At 37.9% G+C, this 26,284-nt stretch overlaps 2 protein-coding genes across 13 annotated transcripts in view; both read right to left on the minus strand.

The window, feature by feature from the left end:
* Nucleotides 1–488: 488 nt before the first annotated feature.
* Nucleotides 489–13,239, minus strand: LOC144034043 (phospholipid-transporting ATPase ID-like). The gene is made up of 28 exons (XM_077542561.1): nucleotides 13,125–13,239; nucleotides 12,034–12,101; nucleotides 11,266–11,324; nucleotides 11,087–11,200; nucleotides 10,909–11,007; nucleotides 10,749–10,810; nucleotides 10,593–10,665; nucleotides 9,988–10,058; nucleotides 9,106–9,188; nucleotides 8,867–9,025; nucleotides 8,411–8,499; nucleotides 8,097–8,290; nucleotides 7,823–8,031; nucleotides 7,697–7,740; nucleotides 6,922–7,087; nucleotides 6,650–6,838; nucleotides 6,298–6,413; nucleotides 6,062–6,226; nucleotides 5,717–5,828; nucleotides 5,529–5,634; nucleotides 5,259–5,409; nucleotides 4,954–5,137; nucleotides 4,646–4,869; nucleotides 4,457–4,540; nucleotides 3,052–3,297; nucleotides 2,172–2,310; nucleotides 1,860–1,990; nucleotides 489–1,586 (listed from the first exon to the last, which is right to left on the minus strand). The coding sequence occupies exons 2-28, from the start codon at nucleotides 12,086–12,088 to the stop codon at nucleotides 1,350–1,352; spliced, it is 3,561 nt and encodes a 1,186-aa protein (XP_077398687.1). The 5' UTR covers nucleotides 12,089–12,101; nucleotides 13,125–13,239; the 3' UTR covers nucleotides 489–1,349.
* Nucleotides 13,240–14,374: 1,135 nt separating this feature from the next.
* Nucleotides 14,375–26,284, minus strand: part of unc13bb (unc-13 homolog Bb (C. elegans)) — a 55,850-nt gene continuing 43,940 nt past the window's right edge. For 5 of the 12 annotated variants that reach the window (XM_077585505.1, XM_077585514.1, XM_077585504.1 and 2 more), the window contains 21 exons: nucleotides 25,703–25,829; nucleotides 25,514–25,610; nucleotides 25,294–25,437; nucleotides 24,167–24,244; nucleotides 23,988–24,065; nucleotides 23,648–23,689; nucleotides 23,500–23,532; nucleotides 22,895–22,921; nucleotides 22,722–22,784; nucleotides 22,429–22,443; nucleotides 22,319–22,339; nucleotides 20,622–20,710; nucleotides 20,391–20,537; nucleotides 20,152–20,275; nucleotides 20,020–20,073; nucleotides 19,875–19,952; nucleotides 18,045–18,192; nucleotides 17,836–17,892; nucleotides 17,578–17,670; nucleotides 17,332–17,491; nucleotides 14,375–16,489 (listed from right to left, as the gene is read on the minus strand). In XM_077585505.1, coding sequence (XP_077441631.1) covers nucleotides 16,204–16,489; nucleotides 17,332–17,491; nucleotides 17,578–17,670; nucleotides 17,836–17,892; nucleotides 18,045–18,192; nucleotides 19,875–19,952; nucleotides 20,020–20,073; nucleotides 20,152–20,275; nucleotides 20,391–20,537; nucleotides 20,622–20,710; nucleotides 22,319–22,339; nucleotides 22,429–22,443; nucleotides 22,722–22,784; nucleotides 22,895–22,921; nucleotides 23,500–23,532; nucleotides 23,648–23,689; nucleotides 23,988–24,065; nucleotides 24,167–24,244; nucleotides 25,294–25,437; nucleotides 25,514–25,610; nucleotides 25,703–25,829 — 1,961 coding nt within the window. In that variant the 3' untranslated portion in view covers nucleotides 14,375–16,203. The remainder of the gene's footprint in view (nucleotides 16,490–17,331; nucleotides 17,492–17,577; nucleotides 17,671–17,835; nucleotides 17,893–18,044; nucleotides 18,193–19,874; nucleotides 19,953–20,019; nucleotides 20,074–20,151; nucleotides 20,276–20,390; nucleotides 20,538–20,621; nucleotides 20,711–22,318; nucleotides 22,340–22,428; nucleotides 22,444–22,721; nucleotides 22,785–22,894; nucleotides 22,922–23,499; nucleotides 23,533–23,647; nucleotides 23,690–23,987; nucleotides 24,066–24,166; nucleotides 24,245–25,293; nucleotides 25,438–25,513; nucleotides 25,611–25,702; nucleotides 25,830–26,284) is intronic. The other 7 variants (XM_077585516.1, XM_077585510.1, XM_077585511.1 and 4 more) reach the window with 5 other exon arrangements.

Raw genomic sequence — 26,284 nt, forward strand, 5'->3', positions numbered from 1 at the left:
TTGACTTGACTAAGCAGGTATGCAACACAGACTGAAATTAGCACCGAACAAAGCAATTTTCATAATTGTTTATTATGGCTGATTTTTCCATCCAGAAGGTAAAGTAAGGTTATTTGAAAAAAAGAACATTTTAATGTTGGAAAAAAAAAAAATCTAAATGTACCCATTCAAGTCTTTTCTGCATTCCAAAACTTGAGAACACTGTAAAAATAATGAAAATTAATAGATAATAGTTATCAATATGCAGCCACGGTATATATACATCTGCATGTTCCAGATCAATTGCATAGTATGTATAAAATGTGTTAATAATAATAATAATAATAATAACAATAATAATAATAATAATAACATCATAAATTTATGTAAAGTGGCACATTTTAAAGAGCGCTTACCTACACAACACTGGCCTCTGCCGGCACTTAAGCTGCGAAACGTTTAACTCAGTGGGTCAATGCAAAATGATTAAACAGGTCATTAGACGAGTGCAGATTATAAACATAGTCAGACGTTTTATTTCACAATTAAAATTAAGCTCTATACAAATGGAATCACTAAATAATGGTAACACAGTACACCACTATGAGTCAGAGTGTCAAGATAGAAATGCATTTTCATATATGGTATTATTGAATAATGCAAATACTGTGTTTGTGAACATTTATATCTATTTATCTAATTGTTCATCTCAGTTTTGAGGCTAGTTCACCTTTTTCAAGTAAAACAATTTATTGCATATTAAATCAAGTTCAAAATTAAGTCCCCAACATAGTATTCTAAGTGAATTCCATTTGTCCAAAAAGTATATGACTACAATTTTACAAGAAATGAAGCATGATACTACACAAACAAACAAATTAGTTGGCAAATTAAATCATCTTGTAACACAGTTATTTTTACACAGTTGTAATGGTCCCATACACGGCTTGAATTAGCAAATTGCTTGAAGATGTTTATCTCATCTAAATAGGTCAAAATACCTCAAATAAAACTTCCACTTGCACATCAAGATATCTTAAGCTTTCATTTATTATTCACATGTTGCATGTGGGATGGAATATGTGGCTTTAAAGACAAGTTAGACAGAAACATGACTCTTGGTTGGTACATTTATTAGCTGAAGGCCTTAATGCTATGCTAGCAGGATTTCTGTTATGTTTTCTGATACATATGCATAACTTGTTGGTGGCAAGGTATAATTAGGTCATGATGTGCAGCATAAATGTCACTGTTAGACGAGAGAGAAAACGTTATCAATGAAGTCTGTAGTCTATGTAATCATTACCTTGCCACTCGAACATGGCCTCAATAAGCTGCGCTATCTACAGTATTAGCTAGCGCTACTTTGGCTATTGCTCTGACTCCCTTGTAATTGTTCGGTAGACTTGCGGCTGATCTGTTTCTTTAAACGAGGCGTTCCGACTCTTTACAGGACGCTTCAGCAGGAATCTTCGCGATGTCACCAGGTCGCCATAACCCTGAGCATGAGAGAAGGCGTAGCTTGACCGCCGAGTGCTGACTCGCCTGGCTGGCCGATGGCGACCAGCGGGACTTGGCAGTGGCTCCTTACGCGCCTTATGTCTCACCTGTAGATAATACAGTCACACTTAATATTTTTGAACGCTCTTAGAGAGCTACAATTTGGAAATTGGAGTTGTTTTTGGGAAAATTACAGCTCATGGTGAAGATTATGAGATTATGAAGTCCAGGCAGTGAGGGACACTAACGTTAGCCGAATGCCACTGGACAAACATTTGCTAGCACCTATTAGTTCTTGTTATCATAGGGTTTTAGTGATGATATTTTTTTTCTGCTTAAATGTGAGGGGAGTGTTGAAAGCGTTACAGTGACTGTCATACCTTGTCATTGATGGTGGGCTGTAGCTGAATGGTCATGAAACGGAAAGCCAGCACGGGAAGACCACAGAGAGTGCATGTCAACAATATTGTCAGCCACACGTTGGGCTGGCTCAGAGAGTTCCTTGCTGTGCCTGAAGAGAGATACCAAAATTGGCCACTTCTGGACATACAACGAAATGCTAATTATTTTCATTAGCATGTTAATAATCACTGGGCGTGTTCTTTGAAAATAAAATGGCAACCGGTTTGTCTATAACAAAAAGAGAACAAATGCAGCAGCAACAGTTCTTGTTTCAGCTCCAAGTTACTCACCGATGAAGGGGAACACAGAAGTGAATATGGAAAACATGTCGTTGCTGTGCATGGCGAACGTGGTGGCGAAGTAGAGTACCAGGCTACCCCACATAAAGGACTGGTTCACAGCCGTCCAGTAATGCGTGTCTAGACAGAGCTGAAACATTGAAAAAAAATGTACTGTAAATATTAGGTAGGAAGTAGAAAAAACCCACAACTTTGGAGGTCTTACTTGATAAATGAATACATAAGGATAGAAATGGTATCAGTTGTGGCCTGGACAGGATGGAAACCCTATGATATGTTGAGAGTCTTCTGCCCAGATTTAGTTATAACTGTTTTAGTTTAGTCATAACTGTTTTAATTTCCTCAGTAGAGCTGGGTGAGTGTTTAAATTATGTTTGGGGGAGCTTCCTCTACTTCCACACCAATGGGCCATTTGTCTGGGGTTGAAGCAAATGTGTTAATATGATTTCTTTGTAAGTCTTATCTTATGCTAGGTGACGTCGGGTCTGAGACCTACTATATTTCCACATCAAAAGGCCATCTGTCAATGTGTATTGAATGCTGTAAAAGTCTGTCTTGGCTGGGACCTGGGGGCTGGTGGCTGGGGGGGGGGGAGAAAGGGGCTTGGGGGAAAAGGAGGAGTTGTAATACTTTTTCAAGATAGTATAAGAATGATATGAGTCCGCTGTAAAGACACACTTGCGAAAGGACTACAGCCATTTGTCTGTAAACTTGCTTGTGTCCAGAATATTCTGTAAAATAAATCCTTCGAAGGACCTGTTCACCGATCTCCAGTCTGTATTCATGAATCAACATTCTCTCTACCCAAACAACAACGAACACGCGGAAGACAAAGATAGTCTTCTAACAGATACATTATTTACTTCTTCACCTGGATATTGACTACAATGAGAAGACACGTCTGCACCACTAAAGCAAAGGACTGATAATCGGCAATGTCCTTGCCGTCGTTTCCGACTGTGTCGTGCATGGCCGCCCACGGGATGAAGAAGACAACCAGGGAGCTATAGCAGCTGTGGATCATGCACCACACCATGGCCTTCTTATTGAAGTAAATGTTCTGAGGACCCGGTGAGTAAAGCTGAGGATACTGGAAACTCCAGCGATCATTCACGTCCTGCAGAAACACAAAGGGGAAGTCAAGAAGCTCGGAAATCCATCACAAGTAACCAGTGTAATTGAATGTTTTCATTGATTTAAGAACATTAACTTAACGTCTTTTTTCTATAGAGATCATGACGTCACATGACTTTTTCTCTAAACACGCCCTCCTGCGTAAGGAAAGTATTGGCGCAGCGTTAATGGGCTACAATGGCGTGGAGGCCTAATACTAGCGTTTATCCGTCAACTTCCTGCCCAAGAGCATTGACACTCAACATGTAGGATTGCCGATGAAGTGTCAGGAAGGCTTTTTTTTTTCTCAACCTGGCAACACTGCTACATGGAATTACCTCCTCTTTTGCTTTCAAATCTGATCATACAAAGGCTTTACAAGTTTGTACAATCCGGATTTATTTACCCATTATGTGTGGTCAAAATGTCATAGAATTTGGCTGTTTGACGCAAGTGTTGCAGTGTTATTTATGTACGTTAGCAACTGCTAAATCAGCCGCGGCTGCCGTCATTTATACCATGAAAAGTTTTCTTTATCAACTGTGTAATAGCTATTAAACCGTAGCAGCACAAATGAATGAAACATTTTGCATGTGGTAACAGTTAGCATCTGCTGATTTAGCCACCATGTACAAAGTACAACATTGGCTACACATTGGTTCCTCGTTTGGTAGCCTGGAGCATGCTTGATCGTTTTTTTTTGTGTGTGTGCCTCTTCTCGTTGTTGCAGCTGGTCCACAACAGCTGCCAATTATTGTTAAAGTGTGGCGTTTGCCGTTTACTCAAAGTGGCAGATGCGTTTTGGTTGCGGATATTTTGGGACGCGTGACGTCAACGTCAGGATCTCTATTCATAGTCAGAGCGGTACTGATTGTTTTGTCATATTGGCTTTGTAATACTTTTTCAAAATAGTATAAGAATGCTATGAGTCCGCTGTAAGGACACACACTGAGGGAAATCATACTGATTGAGTGTAACTTGGCTGTGTCTCAGAAATTTCTGAAATAAATCCTTCGAAGGAAACCTGATTCACCGATCTCAACTCTGATTCTGAAAACAACATTACGAACACGCGGAAAACATAAGGATCGTTTTCCAACAGGATCTCATTAGATTATGCCATAACTAATATAGAATGAGTGCATGATGCTAAAATTGCATACCTGGTCAAAAAGACTCATGCCAAGGACTGGGAGGACGGTGTACACTACATTGTACATGCTGACAAACCACTGGTCATAAACAGTCTAGGATTTAGAAGAGATAAATGTCACAAACATGTTTATTGGACTTCTGCCGCATAACACATAATGTAGGTGATTTTTTAAAATTAATTATATAATGTTCCTCACCTGTGCTGAGAAACCACAGAAGAAGGCATACCAGACATGCACAAAGGTGAAGGTGAAGTTTTTGTAGAAGAAATAGTGTAGAAACTTGCACATGCGTAGATATGACCAGCGCCCATGTACCAAAAGGAGGCGCTGAAGATAGCGGAACTGGGCAAAGGAGAAGTCACTGGACAGAACAGCCTGCATGCCCTCCTGACCACTGATTCCGACACCAATATGTGCAGCTGAAAAACAAACAGGGGAAAAGGCCAAATGTATGCTGATCTCTGAACTTAGAATTATTGTGTCACCTGTGAGTGACTTTTTACCCTTGATCATGCTGACATCATTGGCCCCATCTCCAATGGCCAGAGTGACTGCCTGTTTGTATTTCTTGACCAATTTAACAACTTGGGCTTTTTGTAGTGGAGTGACCCTACAGCAAATTACTGTTTGGCACATGCATGCGGTCCTCAACAGTTCCAACTCCAAACCGTTTTCCAAGGCAACGGCCTGAGAACCAATTTGAAGATGAGGAAACCAGAGATTTTGGTTATGGCTGGAGAAATGAGGTCGTCCTTCTCTGAAATGTTCTCCAATTGACAAACATAAGGGCCGATTAAAACCTTCTTACCAGACTGTGTCCGTTTAAAACAAGGGCATATTCTCCATCCACTTGGTCATCATGAAGAGTTTCTGTTTTCTGCATCCATAAGAGACCTGTACGAGCTTTGGTCACATTTGGTTCATTTGCTGCTGTTTGGCACATTTTCCTTCTTGCGCTCCTAAAAAGAGAGCAATGCGGAGATGGAGATGTTGCTAACTTTTGGTTTGTGATGATGGTACTTGACTAAATATGTTATGCTCATTACAAACAAGATAGGCAACAACTTCAGAAGCTTACTGAAGCTCCTCCTTAACCCCTTCTATTGTACTGGCGGACACGATGAACACATCCTTCATCTCCTCTCGCAGCATGTTGCAAGAATAGCCAATATTTTCTGCCGTCTCTGGCGGAAAACAGATTTTGTGAACATTAATTTAGGAAACTGTAAAAAAAAATAAAAATAAAAAATTGGGCAGAAAAAAAACCTTGTTTATCGCCGGTCAACACCCAGATTTTGATGTCAGCTTTGACCAGCTGTTCTATTGTCTGTGGGACACCATCTTGCAACTTGTCCTCTACAGCTGTTGCACCCAGAAGCTAAATCAAATGGTGATAATCAGGTAAGAATATGTATATGAGACACAGAAACTTCACTCTTACTTCCTTGTCAACCTTAAGTATGACATTGCACAAAAAATCTAAAGATTAGGCTTGGTTAGAACAAAGACTGTCGAGAAAGGAAGCTAAATTAAGAAGTTTGACCTTAGCTGCTGCGAACATATTGTGTTAGGTAGAAGTCAAGGTTTAATTAAAGCATCAGTTAAACCAACCAACAAGTCATTCTCAATCTCTTCGTAGAGCTCATGAAGTTTCTCATCTCTTTCTTCAATGGTGGTGCTGGCTTCATGGTGACGCTGCATCCACTCCTTCACATAGCTCTCATCCAAATCCTTGTAAGCCAGAACCAAAGTGCGGAGACCATCACCTGCAAATCCCTAAGGTTAGGGTTAAGGACAGGAATTACAACAAAGATTGGTTTTCCATTTAGGTAAAAATAAAAACTTACATTGAGGTGTCCGGTGGTGACACCCATCCGTGTGTTACAGGATGGGTGGAGCCTCTCGTAGATGATGGTGTCTGCTCCTTTGCAGTATAGGGTTAATTTCCCTTCAGGGTTGCGCACTGCATATCATAGTGAGGATATGAAGATTAGAGTCACAGGGTGAGCTTGAGAAACTATCGCTGTCTTAGAGTGGGAGGTGGGGTACACCCTGGTTTGGTCGTCAATTGCAGGGCAAATATAAACAAACAACACATTGACACTCACAATCAGACAATTCAGTCTTCAATTAACCAAACATGCATGTTTTTGGAATGTGGGAAGGATCCATCCATCCCTGCAAAGCAAGAGGTCTCACCTATGACTGACATCCTCTTGCGCACATTATTGAAGTCTAAAACAGCCAAGAGTTCATAGACGACTAGTTTGCCCATCTCCTCGACTGTTATAGTTTCCGGTGTGCGTGAACGGAACACAAATCCAAAGTTTCTCGCAGCGGTCACCAGAGCACCTTCGTCAGGGGACTGAGCCTGGTAATAAAGCTCCCCTTGGAGGATCGGGGACAGAGCATCAAACATACTTTGGATTACAACAGTAGACTGACTATGGAGCAACGAAAAGTTTGCTGACCCTCTTGTTTTTCCTCGGGCATCACGGTGTGGCACAGTGCCAACAAACGGAAGAATGCTTGAGCATCTAAATTGCCCTCCCTGACAATTTCCACCAGATTGTGGTCGTGAAAAATGAACTTTGGATCGGCTTGCTGGTTCCACGAGAAATCGACCCTTGGTGTATTCTACAGGACAAAAAGACGTTTCAAATGAGCTGGACAGAAAAGCAGAGGTAGGCACTTCCGTCATTCGTCAATTCCCGTCAATGAAGATGCCAACCTTTCAGAGAATGCTTTAGGACGCCGTTGACAGTCTTCTGTTTTGATTTAGAAAAAGGGAAAAGGAGGCGTTGTAATACTTTTTCAAGATAGTATAAGAATGAAATGAGTCCGCTGAAAAAGACACACGAGCGGAGAGGAACTGCAGCCATTTGTCTGTAAACTTGCTGTGTCCAGAATATTCTGTAAAATAAATCCTTCGAAGGACCTGTTCACCGATCTCCAGTCTGTATTCAGAAAATCAACATTCTCTCAACCCGAACAACAACGAACACGCGGAAGACAAAGAGTGTCATTCCAACAACGCAAAGACTCATAACAATACACAGACTGAGCATTGACTGAAGCGGGTTTGCGTCTCTCGGTCGGAGTCAGTTCAGACGGTCCTTTGTGTTATAAAGCGAAAGTTGGGCATCGTCAATGACGGGAATTGATGATTGAGGGAATGCCTACCTCCGAGGGAAAGAGTATCAGCTCTGGGTGTACGAAATGATGAAATCCCTTAACCCATCTCACCTCTGTTATTTCAATCCTCTGTCCTGAAGTGTCCAAGAGCTCCCCTAAAATAACAGAAGAACACAAGCCGTTATTTATTTATTTACTTACCATAATTATGCGCGTATTTTTGAATCGTCTGCTCACCATAACTTTTGCCATCGATCGAACACTTATTGAACGTCATGATGTTCTGCGTCAAGGTACCAGTCTTGTCACTGAAGATATATTTGATCTGACCAAGTTCCTCATTCAAAGTGGTAGTCCTCGCCTGAGCTGGAGTGTCACTCTTGGGGTAATACATCTTACTGTCCCAGTCAATATAGAAACTATTCACCAGACGAATGGCTTCCACACTAACAAAAAAAAGTGAAGGGTAAGACAAACAAAGTGTCTTAATTATTCACTTATCAGTACATACCTGACAAAGAGAGACATGGGCACCACCGTGTTCAGTAAGATCACGTAAGACCAGAAGCAGAGAAATGATGAGAGAGGAGCGTAAATGCCCGGTTCTGAAGGGAGGAACGCAGTGAAACCTGGTCCCTCCCTCATCTCCCAAACTGCGTGACCAATGGCCAGAACGGAGCACATGGACAGCAGGAAAACAAAAATCTGATCGATGGAAGAAAAGAGCTCATGAAGCGAAAACTGCCCACTTGGTCGTTGTTCTGGCGGACATAATTTTTGTTAACTTTTTTGTTTCTGATGTGTACGGGTGTGACTGGAACTCACACAAAGCACCAAGATATTCATGAGGTGGTCGATGCTAGTTCTTTTGAACGTCGTCTTTCCGCTGTTCTGCATCAACTTCGAGTCTGGACCTATAAAAGGTAGGATCTTATGTTAAACTGAATCTATACAGACATTTCACATGGTCAGAAAAATTGCAACATAGGAAGTGTTGGAATGACACTCTTTGTCTTCCGCGTGTTCGTTGTTGTTCGGGTTGAGGGAATGTTGATTTTCTGAATACAGAATGGAGATCGGTGAACAGGACCTTTGAAGGATTTATTTTACAGAATATTCTGGACACAGCAAGTTTACAGACAAATGGCTGCAGTTCCTCTCCGCTCGTGTGTCTTTTTCAGCGGACTCATATCATTCTTATACTATCTTGAAAAAGTATTACAACGCCACCCTAAACTAAATCAAAACAGAAGACTGTCAACAGAAGCAAGTTCTCTTTACCTCCAAAAATAACTAGTCCAAAGCACCACTCTGTGTTTCTCACGGTGCATCCACGTAGAAGCACTCTGTCATTGTCCAAAGAAAACATTTGTCCGTCTACTGTCAGTGTCCCTTTAAAAGTCTCCAGACAATTGTTTGGTGGTTCACATTTTATTTCCCCTGGGAAACATATGAGGTCATCTTTATGAACATATTTGGAAAAGTTGAAATATTAACAAATTATCCACTGAAGTTGTCACCGTTGAACCTGGCCAGCGCTTCGGTGTTGTCTCCCATCGCTCCAGTGACAGTCAGTGCCTGTTTCACCTTCAGATTAGTTTCACTGGGGGAAAATCAGGAGGACTTTAGATTGAGATTTTAAAATATATTTAAAAAGTATATGCAAATATTTCAGAACAACAAAGGATCATAAAATTAATTTTATATTCATTAGGCTATTCAATTTCAGTATCCTAAAAAAACGAGCATCTCCCCCATACTAGAATGGTTTGACCCAAATTGTCACATGGCAATCACTTGAAAACTTTATTTAAAATTTTATTGATTTATTTTTGAGAACAGAGCTTGAGATGACACTTTATGTTGATAATAATCTGTTTGTACACAAATTTACTAATAATAAATGTATTTATTTATTTGTTTGTTTATTTATTAGTTATCTGTTTTTATTTCCAAATAGTTCAACAGACCACATAAATACAAAGAGTTCCAAAATTTTATAAATCAGACTATGATGGCACAGCACTGTTTTTTATTTTTTGGATTGTTTTTTTCCCCTCGATTACAAATGCATTGCGCTGGATAGGGGGTACTTGGCTGAAAAAAAAAAATTCACAGGGGGTACGTCACTGAAAAAAGGTTGAGAACTACTGGCCTAACTGGTGGTAAAATTCCTGTTTCCTTTTTTTTCACATGCTATGCTTTTCTGCTTGTGTTTCAACAGTTATATTGATGGGATCGATAATTTCTTTCCTTGTAGATTAGATTCCATTTTGTTTGAGTCGTCCCTCTGCTTAATTTGCTTAACTTAATTTGGATATTTTGTATCTCCGAATTATTTATTCACATCGAAATTTTGTCGTTGCTGTTTTATGTTTTGTCATATAACATATAGGACATACCCGTCTAATTCTGCTGTTTTAACATAGACTACATTGAGAGGCTCACTGCTTGAGAGCAAAAGAAGGTCTGCCTGGAAAACAAACACACATAAAAGAAAAAATCTGAACAATATTAAACCCTGGAGAACCCACGGGGTCAAATTTGGCCCCTATAAATTCTGCTACTCAAATAACAAAGATCTTTTTTTTTTTTCAGCAGTGATTTTGTCCCTGTGTTCTTGTTTCCATTGGCCAAAGTGTGTTTGTACATTCAAAATCCAGTTCTAAAATGCAACAAATAAAACAAAAAAAATATGTTGTTCAATGTAGCTGTGTATTTGATTGATTATTTTCTTAAATTCTAAATAGTTTACTGACAGTTTTTGTTATTCTGATTTTGATACCCCTAAATCCCAACGGGTCAAATTTCGCCCTAATCCTAAATTAGGGAATAAAGGGTTAAAATTGAAAAAACATATATTTTGGTGTTCAGTGAACTTATAGCAGTCATTTAATGTATGATTCATAATTTTCCAAAGAAGAAAAGGGTTCTTGGGTTCTCCAGGGTTAAATACTGAAAATGCTTCAACCACCAAGTGATTTTTGCGACATATTGTGGCACTTACTGTGACAAACTGGTTATTTTCCAGTTTAACGATATCGCCAACCTGAACTTTCATCCATTTTTCAGTTCTCAGTCTGACCAAATGAAAGTATATGAACAAAATTAGAGCAAACACTTTTTTTTGGAACATACCATGTGAAAGAGTCAAATAACTCACTCCCCATCAACGAGGACGCTCACTTCGCGGTTATTCACTTGATTGTCACTTTTGTGTCTGTTCTGTCAATGAAATGCGATTAACATATAGAACAGGATGAAGTCGCAGTTTGCTGTATAAAAACAACACTGCTCATTGTAATATTGTAACTTCTGCTTACTATGTCATCCGAAGCATCTTTAACCGCTGTAATAGAGAGCACCAAGATGAGAAGGGCAGCTGTTGTAAACCAGGCAAGCGAGGAGATTTGTGGGATGAGCTGACAAAGGACAAACAGACACACACATGTGATGAAAAGTCATAATTGCAGGAGCAACTGAAAACAATAGTAAGCCTACCTGAAGTGTAAAGAGGAAGAGGAAGAAGCAATTGGCGAGTCTCCTGAACTGCTCGAAAAGGTTAAGTGGCAGGAAGGTGAAGATGTTGTATTTGGACGTCTTGATGGCATTATTCTGAAGAAGGACAAAGTGACAAATGAGTTCCGGCGCTGCTATGTCGTTTCTTCCATTTCACTCACAGGATAGCGGTAAGAAAGGTTGAACGGTCTGTCATTGGCTCGCAAGCGTCTCTCCGACTCTGTTGATGAGGAAACATAAAAAAGATTTTTCGTAAAAACAAAACAACTTCAAGAAATGTCATAGTTAGTATTTGAACAATTACTGGAGAACCCACGGGGTCAAATTTGGCCCCTATAAATTCTGCTACTCAAATAACAAAGACCTATTTTTTTTTTCCAGCAGTGATTTTGTCCCTGTGTTCTTGTTTCCATTGGCCAAAGTGTGTTTGTACATTCAAAATCCAGTTCTAAAATGCAACAAATAAAACAAAAAAATTATATTGTTCAATGTAGCTGTGTATTTGATTGATTCTTTTCTTAAATTCTAAATAGTTTACTGACAGTTTTTGTTATTCAGATTTTTTGAAATGATACCCTTAAATCCCAAAAGGGTCAAATTTCGCCCTAATCCTAAATTAGGCAATAAAGGGTTAAAATTGAAAAAACATATATTTTGGTGTTCAGTGAATTTATAGCAGTCATTTAATGTATGAACATAATTTTCCAAAGAAGAAAAGGGTTCTTGGGTTCTCCAGGGTTAAGGAGTACTAGTTGTCCATTTTTCCTCTAAAATGGCGTTGACATAAAACAATCAACATGTGATTTTTAGTAAAGAGGTTCATCTTGGTACTTCTGTCAGCAAGAAACATACAGTCCATGTCATTGTCCAAATATTTCTGCAACAAATTTTTAGACCAACTTAATGTAGTCAATTCAAGATAGACTCACCTTGCTTAGTCTGCTGGCCGCACACCTGACCCAAGCAGGACACTACTGATCCCATCTTATCTGTTTCTCTGTATTAAATATGTGGAGGAACATGATTATTGTTAATATTTATTAACTCATGTTATTGCTAGATAATAAATAAAAAAGTGAATGAGGATACGGAAGCGTATTGCATTCACTTGGGAAAAAAAAACTCCTGTTTTTCTGGCTTTTTTGGGGGGCTTTTTATGTTTGTAATTTTTCTGTTGTTTTCTGAATATTCTCCCATTTTCTGAATATATTTTAATGACAGAAAAAAATATATGTTTTTAACAGAAACATATTTTATTAATTTATTTTTAAAGAATACAAAAATCATGAAAATATATATTTTTAATGAAACAAAAATATTTAAAAAACTGAAATAAAATATTCAGAAAGACATAAAAACAGAAAAACTGAAAAAAAAAATTCAGAAAAACTGAAAAATATTTAATAAAACAGAAAAAATGCTCTATAAAAACAACAAAATCAAAGCCCCCCTCAAAAATTTACTCTGAAAAAATACACAATTTTTTTGTGAAAAAAGTGAAAACAATATGCTTCTGTATGAGGAGAGCATCAAACTATTACCTGAGAACTTGAAGATAGAAAAGACTAATGTTGGGCAACTCCCTGCTCAAGCCTTTGTACCAAAGTTAAATCTTTGACTCATGATTTATAACGAGAAAGATAATGGTGGTGATATGATTACAGGTTTTTCACTCCTTGTGTCAGAAACTTTTACATCAATGCAATTGTTCACACAAGTGCTCACAGACGTCATTGTCATTTTCTGAAAAGAAAATACCGTAATAACTCGTAATTTAAAAAAAATCCAGTGCAATACCTGCAGAAACAGTTAATGTTCATTATTATTTAGAACTGACAATGAGTTTATATTATTTTTCTAAATATTAACAATTAGAAGTAAATATTTTAATTATTAAATTTAATTTATTATGTATAATTTAAACCATGGGTATAAAAAGTGTCGAAGCCTGCATTTCGATTAGTTCGATTTCCAAAGAGATCACAAGTCTGAATAAATCAGTGTCATTTTCTGTACTTGCATGATATCATGATGAGCGGGTTCTGCTGGGGCTCCCAGCTGGATGAAAGGCACGCAGGATGGAAAGGAGGTGATGAGGTTTTTGGTTGGAAAATTAGGAGCTGCAATCCCAGAGAAGCCTCCCTGCTAAGAGAGCGAGTAAACAATGAAGCAATCTTTGGACCTGGATGGTGACACAGCATGGGCAGTAAAACAACAGTTGCGTTGAATGCCGTGGTTAATTTGAAGCAACAATCTTGGCCTTGGCAGGGAGACACTTGGTGTGAGTGTGCATGCTCATAATAAAACGTATCGTTTTTTTATCAGTATCATTAAAATGTCATTTTACTTTTCTGAATTAAATGACCACGTGAGCAAGTTTGTGTATGCCATATCCACAGGCTTACTGAAGTCAGGCTATCTCAGGCATATCTTCTTTTGTGCCATTTTCTTCACATTGTGTTATTGCTGTCACTTCATGGTATATTGACGTCCAGAAAAAAAAGAAAAAAAAAAAGGTATATTGACATCCTGACATCAGAGGTACACAATTTATTTGAATTTGGAAGTTGAAGTCAAACCCAAAATTTTCTTTACAATATGTTGAACGAGGCCCCACAAATCTAAACACGGCATTCTTATTAATATTGTTTATGGACTATTAATTAAACAGTGAAATCCACCCATTTTTATCCACATCTCAGGGGGCAGCCATTTTGTCACTTTTTGTTGACTGAAAATGACATCACAGTTACCCAGGGGTCAGCTAACGATCTATTACGGCTCACCTGTTTTCTGAGTTTCAAATTCCACAAACAAGATTAATCAGAATGCCGTTTTTAAAGTAACAGGGCTGCAAAGAACATATGTTATGTAAAAATGTGAATTACAGAAATGTGCAAATGTTGTATTAAATCAGTCTTAATAATGCAATTAAGCTTTACTTTTAGAATAAATTTGTAAATAGTCCAATTAGACCCCAAAAAGCGTGAGTTCTACTGTAGATGTTAAGTTTAATATTAAACGTTTTTGCTAGTTGACGCACTGTAAACTTAAGTTGTCGTATTAACATTTTACCAGTAGAGGGTGCTAATATACATATGACTGCAGTGCTGCAAGGCTTGCGGTGCACTTGCCTTGACATGACGGGGGGAGAGGGGGGGGGGGGTGATTTCAGGGGGGTTTTGTGGAATCTCAGCGACCATAAAATTGTGACAACCACAGCTTCCCTCCAATTAGGTTAATGTAACGTTCAGTCATACAACATCCATGTACACATTTTGATTGGCAGATACTTTATAGAAAATTAATTGGAATATTTAAATGGCAACATGTACATGGTGACAAAATCTAAAAAATAAATAAAAATCAATCACTGATATACTGTACTGTACGTGTCACCTCTTGCTGTAACACAGTGGAGTTGCAAAACAAAACAATTTTAAAAAATGGCACAAGGAACATGTAGTTTATATTACATAAAATATTTAATCTATTTCGGTTTGACAGGTTATCGTTTGTTAAAAAGTGATTGAGGTTCCCATATTGCAAAAACATCCTTCATTACGAGTGACATTTTGAACATTTCTCGATCAGTAATAAAACACTTTGATGGCACACATGGATTAGTGTTAGCATCAAATGAAAAAACATATCTCACAGTCACATTGTTGTCAAATAATTAAAAACACAATACACGCACATACAAAATACCATCCAGAGACAAAAAAATATTTAGATACAGCATTTGTAGAAACAAAGACAAAAAGTAGAAAAAAAAAAAGAATATCACTTGGAATTCAGGAACGGGCCAAGAGGTAGAAAACCTCACAGTGGATAGGCAAAAAAAAAAGAGCGTGATTTATTAAGGGTTTAAAATACAAACAATCACAGTAAGGCAACTGAACGCATGAGCAGACGACAACAAGATATCAGAGTGGGCGACAAATCTATACCGATTCTTCACATTTTTGGAAACCGAGAAGCTTTCCAACGTTTTTCCTTTCTTTACTATAAAATTGTCTGAAAGCGGTGGACTGTGAAAGTTAAAGACGACATCTCCTAAATATTTCCTGTATGGAAGCATCATCATTTATTGTTTACGCACTCAGGCTGTAACTTAATATGCCGCCCGTCCACATGTAAACCATCATCAAGTAAACACTTAAAATAAACTCTGAAGTTGTGCTGCCAAAAGTTTACGATAAAGGTTTATATATATATTAGTGATGGGAAAATGAAGCTTCATGAACCACTTGCGCTATTTTATTAATCACCGAGATGGTGCTCTTGGTTTAAAGACGCACTAGTCTTCATCTTTATATCAAAACCACCATGAAGCTTCATTATCCCATCACTAATATATGTGTGTGTGTGTGTGTGTGTGTGTAAATAAAATCATAGCGTGTAAAGAAGTTATTCCCTTTACAATTTGTAACACTGCCACAGCAACAACTGTGCAAATACATCCTTAAAATAAATAATTGTTTAAAAAAATAAATAAATAAAATGTCTTCCCTACCATGGCTGCGCTTTGCAAATCTATAGGAATGGTGTATTCATAAGGACTTTTTTTTAATATCATTTATGTGTTTCTACACTTACTGAAGGAACCGGGAATCTTTCACATTGTGTTATAAAAACCTCCAAATGGCACAAAGCACATATTCAACTCACCCAGTGCTAAAAGACACCTAAAAGAGCTTTTCTTCAAATTTGATCACCTTAGACACTGTATGAGACAAAATTGATTGTCATCTTCACATTACTCAAAAGACCGGCGTGGATCTTTTGAGCATTTCAATCGACTTCATTTGACACATTCACAGTTTTGACTTTGCGTGTAAGGCATCAAACTCGGTGGCCAAGGTCGCAGGAGGCCTGGGTGGGTTATGACAACACTATGGAGGAGGGGGTCCTTGAGGATATGGTGTTTGTGCAAATTAAAAGAATAAAGTGAAAGAAAAAAAAAAAAAGCTGACGAAGGGCCAAGTAAAATTTGTGGGGTCAAGCGTGATAGTGTGTGTAAGTGATTCTAATAAGGTGCTACCAAACTTCAGTTATGTTGAAGATCGAGAAAAGTCCGTTTCCTTCCCCCCAGCTCATCTGCCTTCTTCGGCGGATCTAGTTTCCGACTTGAGCCGCACGAATTCCTTGGCCACGTCATCGCTTGAGCGCTGCGACAAGATCCGCATGGCGGTGAGGCCTGTGTCGTCCATGTGGATGCACTGAGCCAGCGGGCACCAGCAGGCGCAGTTGCCCTTCTCCATGATGTCTCTTAACTGGATCACAGACAAGCCCACCACCCGGTCGGCTCGACCGAAGCAGTAGTCCTTGACGCACACTTGCAGCTCGTAGCATTCAAAGCCATCCTGGTTTCCCAGGACGCTGGAGAGAGGGAGGGAGGGAGGGAAAGAGAGTGAGAGAGAGAGATGTGAATTGTTGGTTCAAGTGACATATTTCCGATGTTTTTTTATTTTTTATTTTTAACCCTGGAAAACCCAAGAACCCTTTTCTTCTTTGGAAAATTATGAATTATACATTAAATGACTGCTATAAGTTCACTGAACACCAAAATATATGTTTTTTCAATTTTAACCCTTGTTTTTGAACTAGCTCAGAGTTGCTAATTTATCAAAATATATATATATAAAACATACTCCTAGGCATTCTGCAACATGATATGAAATAGATTAACAAAAAAAAACACAATTTTACCATCTGATGGTTTGCTGAGAAGATGGTTTTGTTTGGATTGATTTCCAGCTCATCTTGTCACCACCACTCTGGCTCATGTAAGTGCAATATTCATCCACTAGATGGCCCCATGCAGGGGTCAGAAGTAGCACTCTGGACTTTTGAAGTTAAATTTGTAAAAAATATATATAAAAATAAAGGTCTTTGTTATTTGAGTAGCAGAATTTATAGGGGCCAAATTTGACCCCGTGGGTTCTCCGGGGTTAAATCGAGGACTTCCTGTACATGCACGTTTTGTTTACATTTTTGGTTTCCATTACTGATACATTAATGTGTTGAGGCGGGTTCTTATTGGACAGTCCAGGGACATGCGGTCAAGGTAAGCAGTGCCTCACTTGCCTACCTGACTACATGTCACAGTCTCTCTTTACACATTTGTTACTTTTATTAATGATGAAAAAAAAAAAAAAGATTCCAGAAGTCATCTCTTCTTTATTTAAAAGCTACAACAACACCTCGGTGTTTAAACTCACAAGTGGAAGGTCTCGTTGAACTTGGGAGACCAACTGTTGTTCTTGGATTTGGTCTGGAATTTACGTTTCTTGTCACTGAGGTGCGGTCCGATCATGGTGAGCTCCACAAAGGGCCGGAACATTCCGGGTGTCTGCCATTTCAAATCGGTGGCTGCCACAACTGTAAGTGAATGCAATGGAAGAACAAGTAAGCATTAAGCTAAACTTTTTGAATTCCAAAATGCCATTCGGTGAGTACTCTGTGACCTTTGGCGGAAACTTTGCGTTCTCCACTTTTAGGATGAGTGTGGAGCTCAACTTGGACGGACACCTCGCCAATCGGGTTGGACACACCTGAACCTATTTGAATGCAACGCACACAGTGTATTAATGACTTTTGATTTTTCCCACTTCTAAAAAAATTGGATTCGAGATGATGAGATGTGGATGCTTTTAGAGGTTGTATTAGTGGTCGGATGTGGGGAGGTGGGAAAGGGTCACATGTTCTATGATGATGAAACCTACCCCTGCTGGGCTGTATTTTTTCATTGGGCGTTAACCTAATACCTTTCCCATTGTGCACTAGCACATACGCAGCACGGGAAATAAAGAAAAGACAGCAACAACTTATCAACACAGTCAAGTGTGGGGAACAACTCATAGAAAAAGCATAAAAGTATATAGGTCACAGAATATAATAGTTTGTAGGGGAAACCATCCTTCTAATTGCTTACCTTGACCATGTTGACTGGTCACAAAGGTCTTGATGAGTGTGTCAGTGGTCTGAGTGTAGAGGGAAAGGGTGTGGCGAAGGGAGGACAGCTCAGCACTCTTCTCCAGGAAGGCCTTCTTCAGACCATTGCCTCCTGCATGGAAATATTGCTGCAAAAAAACAAAACAAAACAAAAAAGCCAAATTTTCACACTGATTATTTTTGCGGGAAGCTGCATCATTGCGGTATGTGGAGTGTATTGACACAGCAATGGGCTCGTGACAAAAAGCACAGACAAATATGGGCTCTATTATTATGTTTGTCTTTATAGATTCATTTATTTTTACAATGGGTGGTCAATTTAAATGACAGAGGTGGCCACTAGGGGGCCACATAGGATCATGCATTTCCTAACCAGCTGTATGACAAATAATATACTACAGAATTTCTAAATAAATATGGACAAAATATGCACGTTTGCTTTTTCTTTTCTTTTTTAAATTATATATATATATATATATGTATATATGAAATTTTTCAACGGGTTTGAACAATCAAAATATAACCACACTGTGATTTTTTAATTTCCAGTGCAAAGGGCTCTCATGCATAAAAATGACTATTCAAGGACGGCACAAAATTGCTGAACAGCAAATTGACATTAATTACAAGGCATCATTTTGTGCTTTAAAAAAAAAAAAATCAACTAACTCAATTTTTTTTTTTAATTATTCACGTACATTGTTGGTCCTCATCAGGCCTAGTATAGGGCAGTATAAAGACCAGTGTAGGAAAGCCATGTCTGCCATCTAGTGGTGAATGGTGATATTACACCTTAAAAACATACAGTGGACCCCCGATATTTGTTGGGGGGACAGCGAAAATCTGCATATAATTGAAATGCACTGAATCCCAAAAAATAATTAATTAATCAAACCCCAAATTGTCTCTTTTTTTTTTTTTAATAAGGAAAAAAGTAATGAATAAAATGAATCAAAATGAACCGGGAGGGCAAAAAATAAATAAAAAAATCTTCAAAATGTCTTTAATTAATCAAGGAGCCACTAAGAGTGTGTTGGCGAGGGCCACATAAGAGCTGTATCAAAAATTCTGACTACAACAAAGATAATGAATTTTGAGAGACATTAATTATTATTATGTTTATTATTGTGGTTGTAGTTTGCAGTCATGAACAACTATACAGTATCATAACTTGAGCTTTTTCTAATATTTTGACTCTCTCATGACCCAGGCCTTGTCTTTGATCATCTAATGTGCCGTTTACTTAACCAGCTGTTGATACTCCACCTTAAGTCTTTGTGCCATCTGGAATATTGAATAGTGCAGGTGCTTCTGTGTGAGTTTGCTGCAGGTGTTCTCAGTTCCTCCCACATTCCAAAAGCATGGTTAGTTAATTAATTTTTATTGGGTGTGAATGAAAAAGTGAATGTTTGTTTGTTTGGCTAGAAAATAGGACAGGGTGTACTCTGTCCCTTTCTTGGCATAAAAAATGCGACGAACGGACAACAATGAAGTAATATAACCTGGGTTGGCATCTAAACCGCAATACTTGATCGAAATTCATGTCAATAAATGTTTACTTTAAGTTAAGTCTTTGTGTCATCTGGAATATTTAAATAGTGCAGGTGCTTCTGTGTGAGTTTGCTGCAGGTGTTCTCAGTTCCTCCCACATTCCAAAAGCACGGTTAGTTAATTAATTTTTATTGGGAGTGAATGAAAAAGTGAATGTTTGGCAAGAAAATAGGCCAGGGCGTAGGCAACTGACGGGTGGCTTCACTGTTGATACTGTAACATGATTTATCTTAAGTGCACTCAGTTTAAGTCATCTGACCTTAATCGTGTCCAGTGCAACATCCATAACAGCACACTGCCTCGGAGACAGGCTCTTCGCCTCCCCTGCCATGTGATCCTACACAAAAAGCCGAGTTAGACTACCATAGACAAATTATTCACATTGAGTCAATATATTTACTTACTTTGAGTTTGGAAAGTTGCCCAAGCTCTTTTGCAGCCGAGAGTATCTGGGCACCCTAAAAAATGTGCACCGATAAATGTGCCATTTTTGCAACTCAAATCGATCGCAAAAAAATAAAATAAATAAAGCTTACAAATGTGTCATTGCCCTGGGGGAGGACAATAGTCTTCTCCAGGTTGGTCATCACAATCCTCCACAGCTCCTTGAGCACACGCTTCAAAACAGTCTTCTCACATATGGTTGCAAACAGCGTCAACCTGCAGAATCAAGCACATGAAAGAAAATATGCTTGAATTTCTTGGTCCATTACGCTGATCACACAGTTGAACGGGCACATCATCACACACTGAATTCTTGAGTTGGAGCACTTACTTCCCATCCAGGAAATCCATAAGTGGCCGTAGCATGTTATCCGAGTCGGCCTCCACCTGGTTTTTGGTGTTGGCGTTGAGCGGACCTTTTATCTGATATAGCAGAGATGCCATCTGACGCATGCAGTCATTGATGCGGCTCTGGAAACTGGAAGTTCACGGAAGTCGGCATGAATGCGTGTGGAATTAAGTGGCCTAGGTATGCACTTTGAAATGCGGGCAGGGGCTCGACCTGTTTCCAAATGTACTGCTGAGCTCATCCAGCACGCTGTTCAGCTTCACCTGCAGGTTGTTCAGCAGATCACTTGCCTCGGTGTCCATCTGCAGAAAGAATACACACACAAAAAAAAACCCAAGTATTATCACAATGGAGATAAAATAGAGAGAATGTAAACACATGCAAAGTAAAGTGGCAAATGAATCAGATAAAAATTAAAATATCTCTTTATTTCACAAAATGCTTTATAATGAAAGGTGTTTGTTCTAAAATAAAACGTAATGCTCTAAAATCAAGTGGTACTGAAATTTGATGTAAGCACTTTAAAAAATTTTTTTTATACAATATTCAAATTAACAATAGCGTAAGCTTGTTTTTTTTTCCAGGCCAATACCCTTACAAGTACTCAACTCTTGAGTAGTCACCGATACCAAGTATCGATAATACTAGTACTCTTGATACATAAAAAAATAAAAATAAATGACAGATGATATTAAAGAATTAACTGAATATCCTAAAAAAATCCATTAAATTTATGTCAATTTTCTATTCTTCTCATTTCTAGTTCCTGATCAGCCGCCATCGATAGTACCGATACCTTAAAAAAAAAACAAGTACATGTTCTATTCATATTTGTAACACAGCGCTGACAATTCAGAAATAAATTGACAAAAGGCACAGTGTAATTTCAAGTAAAATAAAAATACATGATTACAGTTGTAAAAATTCCTCATTTTAACATATGAGACAATGCGTACCAATAAATCATGGTAATACTATAATAAAATAATAAGAAGGGAAAAGGAAAAGGAAAATGCTATTACAGCAAGGCTCAAATCATTTTTTTATATATTTTTATTTTTATTTGTGAATCAATAACTTCATTTTTTTTCAAGTTCTGGTGTAATAGAAATGTATTCAATAAAATGTATTAAAATTATTCCTTTACTTGCTCTACATTAATTTCTGGACTAGAAGCCGCAACTTTTTTCACTTGCATTCAACCCTGCGGCTAATACAAAGGTGCGGCTTATCCATCAGGTCACAAGGGGGCGCACTATAAAGGAAGCGCAAGAGCGTTAGGCAGAGCAAAACAAACCAAGTGAGCCCAAATACAATAGGAGAGACAGAACGAGAGCTAGACAATTTGCACCATCATTATGGAAAATAAAGTAGCGGGAACCCGGTGCGGTAACATTAAAAAGACCTGCAGCTCACAATCGGTAGTGAGTAAAAAAAAAAAAATATATATATATAAATATATATATATATATATACTATTTAAAAACCTTAAAATGTAACTTTTAATAATTTAGGCTTTACTGTCGCGACAGACAGACACATCACCACTTTTGACAGCCGTCTCGGTGTTTGATTCTCAGTTTTGCTCTTCATTGCGTACTAATGAGGTACAAAATACAAAATTTGACCTGCAAACTGATGTGAAACTGCGTTTTTCGAGCCTTGCCTTACTATTAACCCAGGCATACAAAGGCGTTATCTTAATAAATATGGTGATGTATGCTCAGATCAGTGATCTTTCATTCTTGTTTTTTTTTAATTATTTTTTTTATTTTTTTTAATCATGATCTCAGCCTTGCAAGAGTTAGGTAGAGTCATAAAAGGAATATTGAATTTGTTTTGCCAGGTGGCACTGAGGGAAGGCTTTAGGGGAGGACTGGCAGTGACAACTAGATTGTTGTGCTTCTTACCTTCTCTACTGGAGTATCCAGCTTAAAGTGGTAGGAATGTTAGACAATGTTTCAGTAAATAATCACATTAAAAGATAGACTGTAAGTTCATATATAATATTGATACCCACCTTCTCCCCATCAGTCTATTGCAGAATAGATTTGAGGAGGGAAAAGGACACATATTAAGAAAAAGGCAAAACCAGTCAGCAAAGGCTGTTACAGAGGAAATGAGTGAACAGATTTTGGGAAAGGCCTTGGAACGGACTGACTGATGACTGTTAGCACCAGAAATGAAAGTTATTACACACCCTATGAAATTCCATAGGGGTTTAGCTGACAATGCATTATGTTTCCGGGAGAAGAAAAAGGATGGAAACGATTCACATGGATGATTTGGGCTACAATTATGACTGCAACAAACCTCAACTTGAATTTTGTCCCCTTCCTCCCTTCCTCCCTCTTCCTCTTCCTCACTCTCCTCAAACTAACAGAGGCGGTAAAAAGATGATGTTAAGTCTTGTTGCCAAAACCAGAATCAAATATTAAGGTGCTTGAAAAAAAAAGTATGTAATTCAATGTTTGCAAATAACTTGCCTGACGTGCTAGTATTCTATTGTTGCACTGGGGGAAAAAAAGAAAAAAACAAAACATCATGACGTCTCCGAAGAAGTGAAATTAATACAAATTCTGGATATTAAAATGACGAAAGCTTAAATAATATGGACAGATTATACGAGGTTTGGGTGTTATTGTAAAATCCAACAAAACATTCCAAATTAATCAAATCATTAGACTCAACCAAAAACAAAAAAAATTGCACAAATTGCAAAATGTCATTCGATACATTATTATATTATGACATCCAATGACATTATGACATCCAATACAAGAGCGATATCAAACCAGAATATTGTTGAATAATTATTTTGAATTTACAGTTACATAGATACACAAACATACATAATTGAAAAGTACAACAACAACGATAAACAAATTGTTAAATTTAACTCCGTGTCAATTAAAAAATAGCAAAAAAGGATGCCTTTTCCTTTCTTTGTTTTTTTTTTAATTTTTTTAAATACAGCCCTTGCATTTGATTTCATAAGACTGAGCATGTGTACCTAATGAAGTGGCTAGCATGTGCCTATCTAGACACAAAGTAACAGCTAACTAGTTATTAATCTAACCACAGTACGCACCGGAGCCAATGCGTCCTCTTTACACGTCATCACCTGTTGTTTAAGCAAGGCAGGGCATGATTCAATATAAACAGTGAGGGAGTGTCACAGGTAACCGTTTAATTTAATTGGCATTTTTTCAGCCAGCCACATGGTGCTTAAAACCTACCTCTTCTGCTTCTTCCTCTTCCTCTTCCATCAACTCATTTTGCTTTAAAAATGTACATTGAACACAATGGTTGAAATTGAAGTTATAATGCCCAACCAACTCACTTCAAACTAACCATGCAAAACCACAAGAAGCTGTACATTTGGGAACAACGCTTTCTAGGGATTGGAAAACGGTAAACTATACGGGAGTACATCAGAGTCCTTCCTACAGCTACTGTACATGTGGAACTCAAATGCAGAAAAATAGTCTCGCTATCTTGTATCACAGGGTCAATTCCGAAAACAACATCAATATATCACAACTATCTAATCCAAGTCAAATGTATACGAAGGTTTACCTGTTTGGCACCCATATACTCAAACATCTTTTCCAACAAGATTCGCAACTGCTGCACATTATTCATCAGGACGCAGGGCTGTACAGAAGCATATACAAGGAGAGAGTGAGATTAGAATAACGGACTAAGAAGATTATTATAGTAACAATTTGGTTTAGTTCAGTAAAAAGTCCACTTACGATCTTTTCCTTGTCAACGTATGAAGGAAAACTCATGCTAAGAATGGCACTGTACTTCAGAAGAACTTTGGCAATAGTCTGGGAAGATGAGAGAGGAAAAAAGTAAACCTTTGGGAAATTGAAATAACAGTATATAAAACACAGTTAAAGTCTTCCTAGTTTATCTAAAAAATTAAATAATTCCCACAAGTCCTAAAATGTTCTCCTTCATGCAACAAACCCCCCCCAAAAATGCTGCATTTTCTTTCACCAACTGAAAAGCTGTTTGAAAAATCATTATGTGCAATAATCTGTTGTCTAGTTGAAATGCAGCATTTTATAATTACCTAGATTAAACAATTTCTGGAGAAATTGTGTGTGAATGCTGAAATGCTGAATGAAAATATATAGAAATGCAGAATCATATTGAATGAGGATGAATGTTTTTGAAAGATATATTATGTGAAATGGTATTGAATTATTTGCAATGAGATATTGATCAATAAAGAATGATCTTGAATGGCAGTGACAAGCATTGAATGATGTGGAATGATATTATATGAATCAGGTAAAATATTTTTGGTGGAAATTGGTAATATGTGAGTGAAAAATATGTGAGTGGAAAATGTAAAATTTTGAGATATGTAAAGTTTTGGAACATTGAAAATTTGTCACAAGGTTAAATGAATGAGCAGAATGATTTGGATTTCAAATGGGAAGTATTTGAATCTGTTATTTTGAATGTCAACAGTATATGTTATGGGGTAAGTTCAGCTCAAACCTTAAATCCTAAACCTAACCCTGATTTTTGCAATATAGGAATTGGGGAAGTGTCGACCATTGATCACAAGGTGAATTGAATGAGCTGAACATTTTGAATTTCAAATGAATTGTTGAATGTCTCATTCGGAATAAATGGGGATTTCTGGGGAGAAAAATGTCGAATTATGGAAAAAAACGGTAAAAGTTTCTGACTGAGAAAAGTAATAGCTAGCGAACCGTGAATTTTTGGAGCAAGTTGAAATTGGAATGGTTTGAATCGGTCGAGAAATGTAGAAGTAGTAGCACGCCAATAAATGGCAAAATTAAAAAATATAATAATAAATATAACGGTAGATTCACACAAAAAAATGTTTTTACAGGGTTACCTTGGAGAAGCGGCGACTGTACTGTGCCATAACATTAGGGTCGGGGCATTCCAGTTTCTTGATGATCTCGAAGCTTTGGTTGAGCTGGGTAAAGATGTCCACCACGGAGCAGGAGAAGAGTGCGTGCTCAGACGTTTGCTGGAACTGCATTGGCACGGGTTCCCGCATGATTATTAAAGCGCAACCTCAAATGTTCAGAAATGGTTCTCCACCCTCTTACCCCATCTTTTTTGTCTCTCTCTAAGGCTCCATGCATAAATTCCATCGATACATCCTCATTTTCATCCAACCACTGCAGCACAAATTGCAAGAACCATCTACGGCAAAAAAAATTACACAATAAGCATTTATAAAAGATTTTTCTCGGATAAATTGTTGGTATTCGTGAATTAGCTCAACGATTACTTACGAAGGGTAGTCCGGAATAACATCCTTAAAGTTAGGTAGCTCCTTGACATATTCATCATGAAGCCATTTCACTTTGAAGTGCAGGTTCATGTAGTCAGTACTTTTACACAGTCTGTGTTTTTCATGTTCTAGAGGAGGAAAAGACACAAAGTGTACAAAAGTCTAATATGTTGGCGTGTGAATTCAAGGGCTAAATAACAAATGTAAAGTAGTAGGTGAGTAGGGTATTCATATAACCAGTAGCTTGCTGTATCTTTTCAAACTTGATGGGAAATGTATTTGCAAAAAAAAGAAAAAAAAGAAAAACACTTTGAAAGTAACTATAGTGCGCCTGAAACATTTTATCCATCAACCAATTTTATTTTCAACTTCTTCCGTTTGGGGTCATGGGGAAAAGGAACCAAAAAAAAAAAACCCAAGGGAGCAGTTTTTTGGTTATTTAATTTTGTGAGATAGATATTCTCCTGTGGTGGTCCACATGGGAATTTATCTTGGGGACATGAGCTAAATTACTATATACTGCAATAGCTGTCACACTTTGGAAAATGGTGTGACTTTGCTATACAAGAGAAATGTGCAAGGA

Source organism: Vanacampus margaritifer, chromosome 14, assembly GCF_051991255.1.
Source record: "Vanacampus margaritifer isolate UIUO_Vmar chromosome 14, RoL_Vmar_1.0, whole genome shotgun sequence".
Taxonomy (NCBI): domain Eukaryota; kingdom Metazoa; phylum Chordata; class Actinopteri; order Syngnathiformes; family Syngnathidae; genus Vanacampus; species Vanacampus margaritifer.